Source organism: Salmo salar, chromosome 02, assembly GCF_965601325.2.
Source record: "Salmo salar chromosome 02, fSalSal1, whole genome shotgun sequence".
NCBI classification, from domain to species: Eukaryota; Metazoa; Chordata; class Actinopteri; order Salmoniformes; family Salmonidae; genus Salmo; species Salmo salar.
Window position 1 is genome coordinate 95,440,382 of NC_138292.1, and position 10,003 is coordinate 95,450,384.

Sequence of the window (10,003 nt, forward strand, 5' to 3'; positions counted from 1 at the left end):
CACAGTGGCTAATATACACTAAAGCGTCTAAAGAGCTTTATTGGTTCGGCTATTTTGTCTAGCAAGCTACCGAGGTGGCTGAGTAACTGTTGCTGCTGTTGAAAGAAGCGTTCCGTCCACTAGATTATACGTCACACCAACAGCATCGCCTTAAAGCTCCACATGATGTATTGTTACACCATGTAGGAGCAGTATAGACCTAGTCTGTTCATTATATACATCTACATGATGTATTGTTACACCATGTAGGAGCAGTATAGACCTAGTCTGTTCATTATATACATCTACATGATGTATTGTTACACCATGTAGGAGCAGTATAGACCTAGTCTGTTCATTATATACATCTACATGATGTATTGTTACACCATGTAGGAGCAGTATAGACCTAGTCTGTTCATTATATACATCTACATGATGTATTGTCACACCATGTAGGAGCAGTATAGACCTAGTCTGTTCATTATATACATCTACATGATGTATTGTTACACCATGTAGGAGCAGTATAGACCTAGTCTGTTCATTATATGCATCTACATGATGTATTGTTACACCATGTAGGAGCAGTATAGACCTAGTCTGTTCATTATATACATCTACATGATGTATTGTTACACCATGTAGGAGCAGTATAGACCTACAGTAGCTAATTGCTAATTTAGATGTTGTTTGACTTAATGATGGTAGGTTTGGTCGATGTGTTGATGGTATTTGTGGTAGGTAGGTTTGGTAGGTAGGTAGGTTTGGTGGGTGTGGTGATGGTAGGTGTGGTGAGGGTAGGTGTGATAGGTGTGGTGATGGTTGGTGTGGTGAAGGTAGGTAGGTATGGTAGGTTTGGTGATGGTAGGTGTGATGGTAGTTGTGGTAGGTAAGTTTGGTAGGTGTGGTAATGAAATATACAGTAGGAACATGGTGATGGTAGGTGTGGTAGTTGTGGTTTGTAGGTTTGGTGATGGTAGGTTTGGTCGATGTGTTGATGGTAGTTGTGGTAGGTCGGTGTGGTAGGTATGGTAGTTGTGGTAGGTGTGGTAGTTGTGGTAGATAGGGGTGGTAGTTGTGGTATGTAGGTGTGGTAGTTGTGGTAGGTAGGTTTGGTGATGGTTGGTTTTGTAGTTGTGGTGGTGGTGGGTGTGGTAGGTGTGGTGATGGTAGGTGTGGTAGTTGTGGTAGGTAGGTTGGTGTAGTAGTTGTGATAGGTAGGTGTGGTAGTTGTGGTAGTTGTGATAGGTAGGTGTGGTAGTTGTGGTAGATAGGGGTGGTAGTTGTGGTACATAGTTGTGGTAGGTGTGGTGATTAGGCTTGGGCTGTATCCAGATTTTCATATAGTCATACCGTCCTTCTCTCATACCAGGATTTAAAGTACTACCAGCATAGCACATAAGGGGATGCTAAAAACACAAGAAAAGCCTATGGGCATCTATTTCCAGAATGCTAACAAATTAGCACAAACTGTTAGCAAATTCACATAGACGCTGTTAGCTAAATGCTAACAACTGAAAACAAACAAACTAATTGCAAAGCAGTGGAGGCTTCCGAGGGGAGGACAGCTCATAATAATTTCTGGAATGAAGTCAATTGAGTGGTATCAAACACATGGAAACCACATCTTTGATGGGTTGATACCACTCCATTGACTCCATTCCAACCATTATTATGAGCTGTCTTCTCCTCAGCAGCTTCCACTGTTGCAAAGAAAGGCAAATCCAGCTCATAAAGTTATGTCAGGGATAATCAATGAGGGACTATGTGTTCTATGGTATATAATGAACACTGTGGAACTGACTTTCCATGGATTTGCATTATTTTCCAGAGAACCATAAAGCCCTGAGTTGATTATCCCTTTTATACCATGGCTATAATTTAACACATTTGCCGGTAGAAATGTGTTCATTTGCCGGTGGAAATGAGTTCAACATCCACTGAAGTAGCTAGCAAGTTTACTAGATAGCTACAATAGTTGCCTTGGTAACCAAACAAACCTACTTGCTAGTTTAGATAACCAAACCATCAGTCCTAGCTTGCTATTCTAAAAACCTAATTCAACAATACCAATACTGTTTTCAATTTGACTTAATTTGTAATTTCCAAAAGTCCAAACATAATTGCAGTTGATTGAAGGCATGACGTCCCTGAACCAATAACAGTTGGTTGTATTCATGAAAGTCTTATGGGGTGGAAGATATTGACGGTTTTTTAAAGTATTTTTTATGTAAAGTGATTTATTTTACATTTTGTAGATTTTATAGAAGTACATTTTTTTTTAAACTAATTGTATTCGAGAGAAGAGGTCTCTTTACAGTGTCAAATTTATTTTGATCTCTATGCAATGTAGTTGAGAAGGTATTGATATTTTTCATTTACAGGCAATTGTTTGCGTTGCAGTTTTAAGACGGTTCCTTAAATATGCTGTGGTAAACATTTTTTATTCGCACTAATCAATCAGCACATTCAGGTCTTTGTATGTCTCAATATAATAGTATTATTTAATTAAATCCATGTAAAATAATCTTTGTCTGAAAATAAAATCTGATCCTCAACTGCGTTTCCCTCCAGTCAGCAGACGGCGATGTGCGTCTTTCAGGCGATGCTGCAGCGTGACGTATAATCTAGTGGACGGTTCTTCATAAACAGCTCGTCAACCACCTCGGTAGCTTGCTAGCCAACATAGCCGAAAGATTCAAGCTATTTATACGCTTTCGGTCTATATTAGCTACTGTGTTTTAGACACACTTCTGTCGTATCTACTTGTTAACCTATTTAATTTAATATTACGTTATTGTGTATTAGTCAGCTATAGTAGCTGGCTGGTTAAGTTAGCATTAGCCTAGTCGCTAATGATAGCTAGCTAGCTAACATCCCCGAACATGAGCTCCCTAAACTACTCCCCTCCTGTTAAAGAAGAGGAGGTCTGCTGGACGGAGAAAGAAGCTCTGGGGCTGAACATTGTCGTGAAAGAGGAGAAGGAAGAGGAGGATGTTACAGTTAAACAAGAAGTAGAAGGTGAGGCTGTTACCGTGAAAGAAGAAGAGAAAGACGTTACAGAGAAAGAAGAGGAAGACGCGTTCAGAGTGAAAGAGGAGGAGGATGTTACAGTAAAAGAAGAGGAGGAAGAGAAAGAGGAGGATGCAGTTATTGGAGTGAAGAAGGAAGGAGAGATTACTGTCACATTGAAAGATGAAGAGGAGGAGACAGGAGATCTGAGTAACACCAGTAAGTACCGCCTTCAATTAGTTTTTATATTTGGATATTCGGAGTTGGCTCGTCAATACCTCTTCAACGGAGGGCCCTGGGATGATGACTGATATGTCTAGAATCAGACGACGTAGAGAGCAAGCTACCCCTTGTTTTCTCCGTTCCGTTTCCAAAAAGTGACTTAACATATATATTTGAGAAGGGTCTATCTGCTGACCGCAGACTGGGGGTCACGGCATGTAGTGATTTTAATGTAGTGATGTTTTACTACACACCGTGTCCCCCAATAGAGCCATGTGAGAGTTGGGTTGGCTACACCAAAGATTATGGATATACTGACAAGATGTCTCTCCGTCCTGACAAGGGGAGTCGTTGTCCACAAAGCTGCACTGTGGGTTGTCTATCTCCCACCTATCCTGTCTTTGGATTGGTGGATACATCTTATTATTGTAATCTATTGTTTATATTCTATGAGGGTTGTTGTCGTCAACCGCCTGTATTCAATGGAGAGAGATGCTAAGCTACTAGCATGAAAATGCATAGCGATCTGGAGACAACTCCAATAGTGTTTTTATCAAAGTTGTCGGTATGTCACGTGTCCACATAACAACTTAATCATTACGAAACTTCTGTTAGATCAAGTAAACCTCACGTAGCAAATAAGCCATTCATTTTGTTGTTGACCAAATTCAACACTTTAATTGGGTTGATAATTGTTTCCACTTGGATACAACCTACTGTAACCTACTGGCATGACCTAGAGAGATACAACCTACTGTAGCCTACTGGCATGACCTAGAGAGATACAAACTACTGTAACCTACTGGCATGACCTAGAGAGATACAACCTACTGTAACCTACTGGCATGACCTAGAGAGGTACAACCTACTGTAGCCTACTGGCATGATCTAGAGAGATACAACCTACTGTAGCCTACTGGCATGACCTAGAGAGATACAACCTACTGTAGCCTACTGGCATGACCTAGAGAGTTACAACCTACTGTAACCTACTGGCATGACCTAGAGAGATACAAACTACTGTAACCTACTGGCATGACCTAGAGAGATACAACCTACTGTAACCTACTGGCATGACCTAGAGAGGTACAACCTACTGTAGCCTACTGGCATGATCTAGAGAGATACAACCTACTGTAGCCTACTGGCATGACCTAGAGAGATACAACCTACTGTAGCCTACTGGCATGACCTAGAGAGATACAACCTACTGTAGCCTACTGGCATGACATAGAGAGTTACAACCTACTGTAACCTACTGGCATGACCTAGTGAGATACAACCTACTGGCATGACCTAGAGAGTTACAACCTACTGGCATGACCTAGAGAGATACAACCTACTGTAACCTACTGGCATGACCTAGAGAGATGCAACCTACTGTAACCTACTGGCATGACCTAGAGAGATACAACCTACTGTAACCTACTGGCTTGACCTAGAGAGCTAAAGTTTTAAAATTCCTGGATTTTAAATTCATATTTTCCATAATAATGATAATTTGTATCTTCCTATCCACATATTGGATCCCTCTCCTTTGTCGTCCACTCTACACCAATAACAGACAACTACTGTGGGACTCCCAATCATACAGCCTGATTCGAACCAGGGACTGTAGTGACGCCTCTTGTACTGAGATGCAGTGGCTTAGACCGCTGCATCCGTGTGTGTGTTAACTATTTAACTGTACTAGAATGTTTAAAAGGCCGCTAAAATGTTTAATATCGGTATTGTTTTTTGGGGCAAGGAAAATATTGGATATCGGTATTGGCCAAAAATGTAATATCGGTCTCAGGATAGTAGCGCTGACTCTGGGACCGATACGAGTCTCAGGATATTGTGGTGAGAAAATCCCTCTATGCTCACACAGCTCTCCTGCACCTTTATCAGATCAGCAGTGATTCTCGTCAGCCTCCAGGGAGGTAGTCAGGTGTAAAGTGCTGCAATCATCATGGTGTGTAATTGTTGTTTTGAGTGAGGCCATAACAGGCACAGTCTCATTTCACAGATTAGTTCAATCTGCTTTGAAAGTATCAGAAACCTCTTGTATTCAGGTCTGAATCGTAGCCACGACCTCAGTTGAAATGAAAACTATCTCCGAGCAAAGTAGCTTGATGGCCTCGAATGTTCATTTTAGCCCCCAGACAAAACCACACACCCGGGCAAAGTGCAAGTCTCTGGGCTTTCAGTCTCAGGAGAGGGCGGTGATGAAACTGGGTCTTGTAGGCCGGGTTCATCAAACTAATATTTCAAAATAAATGTTTTTGCTGCTAAATTCACATACACTTTAACTTATTACATCTAGGCGTTCTGCTAGCGGAACCCCGTTCCGCCAGCGGGACACCTAGCCAACAGCCAATGGGATCGCATGGCGCGAAATACAAAAACTACTAAAATACCACAATTAAATTTTCTCAAACAATCAACTATTTTACACCATTTTAAAGATACACTTCTCCTTGATGTAACCACATTGTCCGATTTCAAAAAGGCTTTACAGCGAAAGCAAAACATTAGATTATGTTAGGAGAGTACATAGACACAAATAATCACACAGCCATTTTCCAAGCAGGGAAATATGTCACAGAAACCGAAAACACAGCTAAATTATGCACTAACCTTTGACGATCTTCATCAGATGACACTCCTAGGACATTATGTTACACAATACATGTATGTTTTGTTCAATAAAGTTCGTATTTATATCCAAAAACAGCATTTTACATTGGCGCTTGATGTTCAGAAAATGTATTTCCCACCAAAAACTTCCGGTGATTTTACAAAACTACTCATCATAAACGTTGACAAAATACATAACAATTATTTTAAGAATTATAGATAGACTACTCCTTTATGCAACCGCTGTGTCAGATTTTAAAATAGCTTTACGGAGAAAGCACATTTTTCAATATTCTGAGTACCTAGCTCAGCCATCACGGCTAGCTATTCAGACACCTGCCAACTTCGGGGTCACCTAAACTCAGAATTAGTATTAGAAATATTATATTACCTTTGCTGACCTTCGTCAGAATGCACTCCCAGGACTGCTACTTCCACAACAAATGTTGTTTTTGTTCGAAATAATCCATAGTTATGTCCAAATACCTCCGTTTTGTTCGTGCGTTCAGGTCACTATCCAAAGGGTAACGCGTGAGCGCATTTCGAGACCAAAAAAGTAAATGTTCCATTACCGTACTTAGAAGCATGTCAAACGCTGTTTAAAATCAATTTTTATGGTATTTTTCTCGTACAAATGCGATAATATTCCAACCGGACAATAGTGTATTCGTTCAAGGAGGAAAAGAAAAAACACTGTGCTCACGGGAACGCGCATATCCAATCTCTTTGTCCCCAGGCAGTCCACTCAGAAACTGAGCTACTATCATCTGCCCAGAGACAGAAGGCTCAATCCACTTTCTGAAGGCTTTAGACAGCCAATGGAAGCCTTAGGAGATGCAACGTGACCCATAAGTATTTGTAGTTTCTCTAGGGATTCAAAAGTCGATTTCAGTTCTCAGATACAGTTCTCAGACCTGACACTTCCTGCTTTAAATTTTCTCAGGTTTTTGCCTGCCAGTTCTGTTATACTCACAGACACCATTCAAACAGTTTTAGAAACTTCAGAGTGTTTTCTATCCATATCTACTAATAATATACATATTCTAGTTTATGGGCCAGAGTAGTAACCTGTTTAAATTGGGTACATTTTTCATCCGGCCGTGAAAATACTGCCCCCTATACCCCAACAGGTTTAAGAATACTGCTGGAGCAAACGGAAAACACATTGGGTTTTTACAGAAATGTTTGATTGACTAGGAATGCCTTGGTGACCACTGTTTTTCACACTGGCTATTATTTTAATGAACTCCCCCAAACAAGACCAAATCTGAACCAATCATAGACTTATATGTTTCACCAGTTTGGCCACACAGTACAGCACAGTAGACAACTAAGTAACTAGATACTCTGTTTGTCTTTGACAGGAGAGAGACCAGACTCTCCCTCTGACAGCGGGAAGAGTCCTTCAGGGGAATCAGACCCAGGGAAGAGTCCATCAGGGGAATCAGACCCAGGGAAGAGTCCTTCAGGGGAATCAGACCCAGGGAAGAGTCCATCAGGGGAATCAGACCCAGGGAAGAGTCCATCAGGGGAATCAGACCCAGGGAAGAGTCCTTCAGGGGAATCAGCAGAATCAGGCCCAGAGATGCCCAAAGCAACAGGAGGACATCATCACTGCTCCCACTGTGGAAAGAGTTTTACCAAGTTAGGGAACCTGAATAGGCATGAGAGGACACACACAGGAGAAAAACCTTTCCCATGCTCCCACTGTGGAAAGAGTTTTAACGAATTAGGGTACCTATTAATACATAAGAGAATACACTCTGGAGAGAAGCCTTACCACTGCTCCAAATGTGGAATGACTTTTACCTGGTTAGGGAGCCTGAAAACACATGAGAGAATTCACACTGGAGAAAATCCTTTCCAATGTTCCCACTGTGGAAAGAATTTTACCCAGTTAGGGAACCTAAATCGGCACAAGAGGACACACACAGGAGAGAAGCCTGATCACTGTTCCCAGTGTGGAAAGAGTTTTAGGGGTTTAATGAGCCTGAAACAGCATGAGAGGACACGCACAGGAGAAAAGCCTTACCAATGCACCATATGTGGAAAGAGATTTACCCAGTTAAAGTCCATGAAATTACATGGAAGAATGCATACAGGAGAGAAGCATTATCAATGTTCCCAGTGTGGAAAGAGTTTTAGGGGTTTAGTGAACCTGAAACAGCATGAGAGGACACACACAGGAGAAAAGCCCTACCACTGCTCCCTGTGTGGAAAGAATTTTACCAAGTTAGGGGGCCTGACTAGGCATGCCAGGACACACACAGGAGGGGATAAGACCAACCACTGCTCCCAGTGTGGAAAGAGATTTAACCGGTTAAGGCATCTGAATAAGCATGAAATAATACATACACAGGAGGAGAAGACATACCACTGCTCTCATTGTGGAAAGACATTTTCCCAGTCAGAGGACCTGAAAGCACATGAGAGAATAGAGAGGCTGTGTTCTGACTTATGCTTTTGACTGAGAATTAGTGTTTTTGTTTATACCACATGAAATTATATTGTTTATATGAAGTCTTCAACAAAATAGGTTTACTTAAAAACAATGTTTGTTTCATTTCTAAAATGAGATTTAAAAAATGATGTACATTGATGTATTGGATACAAGTGTAAAGCCTTAGATTTTCATTTGATGACTGGGATATTTGAAAATGTTAATTATTATATAAGTAATGTGGTGGAAATTCTAACCAGAAAGAGAGAGACTGTAGATTCTTCAAATACCTTATTTTATGATTAGAATTCCAATTGTGGAGCGGTTAACAATCACACAACAGGTGCAACAGCCAAGAGCCCAACGAACAAGAGGTCTCCGCTTCTAGAACCTTTGTCTTCGTGGCAGTTTAGCAGGTGTGTGACATCATGATGGGAACATAGCGTACAAACAAGTGATGATGCCAGTTTTGTTGCTCCTTTCTGCTGATAGACTTGTCGCTGCTGCTCAAGCTAGTCTCTGTTCTCTTCATATCTCCACACGGCTTTGACCTTGAAAGAAACGAAAAGAACTGGATGGACCAAAAACTGGTCTCTCTCTGACGGCCCTTTGTCTTTGGCCACGTGACCAAGTTACTCAGAAACAAGAGAGGAAAAACACTGGTTTCTTCTGACATGAGAGAAACAGACAGAGGAAATGTACAGGTTTAAGGCTCATACAGCGCAGGTGCATAACAAAGTTTGTAATTTTCCACGATAGTAAGTAAGTAGCCTTGCAGGAGCCTTGGCTTGTCTGATCCAGAACAGCTCATAGTAACAGGAACCTTGGCTTGTCTGATCCAGAACAGCTCATAGTAACAGGAGCCTTGTCTTGTCTGATCCAGAACAGCTCATAGTAACAGCAACCTACTTCCCCTGGACAGGACTCTAGTCTATAGATCCTCTTAATTTTTCACTGCTGCTCTTTAATTATTTTGTTATCTTTATTTCTCATTTGTATTTTTTGAAGTTATTATTATTATTTTTTTTTAACTGCATTGTTGGTTAGGGCTTGTAAGTATTTCACTGTAAGGTGACGGTCTACACCTGTTGTATTCAGTGCATGTGACATAAGATTTGATTTGATAGTCTATTAAGTTGTTATATAGATGAATGAATTTTGCATTTCTTGATTCCAACCTTGAAACCTCTTGAATTGGATTTGATATATGATTTGAATATTGCTAAATGAATTTGATTGGATACATTTGCAGATAAACATATTGGCACCGTTGCACTTTTCTTAAATAATGACCCATTTCTTCTAAAATAAGTTGAAACGGATGGTCTCCACACCTTATAGGATTTTCAACATTGCAGAACCAATACATTTTTTGTTAACTTAAGTTTACATTCGGCTAATTCAGCCGCACCGCTGACAGGTGTATAAAATAGTGTACACAGCCAAGCAATCTCCACAGACAATCATTGGCAGTAGAATGGCCTTACTGAAGAGCTCAGTGGCTTTCAACGTGGCACTGTCATAGGATGCCACCTTTCCAACAAGTCAGTTTGTCAAATTTCTGCCCTGCTTGAGCTGCCCCGGTCAACTGTAGGTGCTGTTATTGTGAAGTGGAACCGTCTAGGAGCAACAATGGCTCAGCCGCGAAGTGGTAGGCCACACAAGCTTACAGAACGGGACCGCTGAGTGCTGAAGCGCGTAGCATGTAAAAATCGTCTGTCCTCAGTT

The 10,003-nt window shown here is 41.1% G+C and overlaps 1 protein-coding gene across 1 annotated transcript; it reads left to right on the forward strand.

Annotated features, from left to right (window-relative positions):
* The first annotated feature begins 2,618 nt into the window (after window positions 1–2,618).
* Window positions 2,619–9,547, forward strand: LOC106600518 (uncharacterized). Its single transcript, XM_082968340.1, has 2 exons — window positions 2,619–3,213; window positions 7,200–9,547. Exons 1-2 carry the CDS (start codon window positions 2,868–2,870, stop codon window positions 8,300–8,302), a joined length of 1,449 nt encoding a protein of 482 aa, XP_082824466.1. The 5' UTR covers window positions 2,619–2,867; the 3' UTR covers window positions 8,303–9,547.
* The last annotated feature ends 456 nt before the right edge of the window (window positions 9,548–10,003 follow it).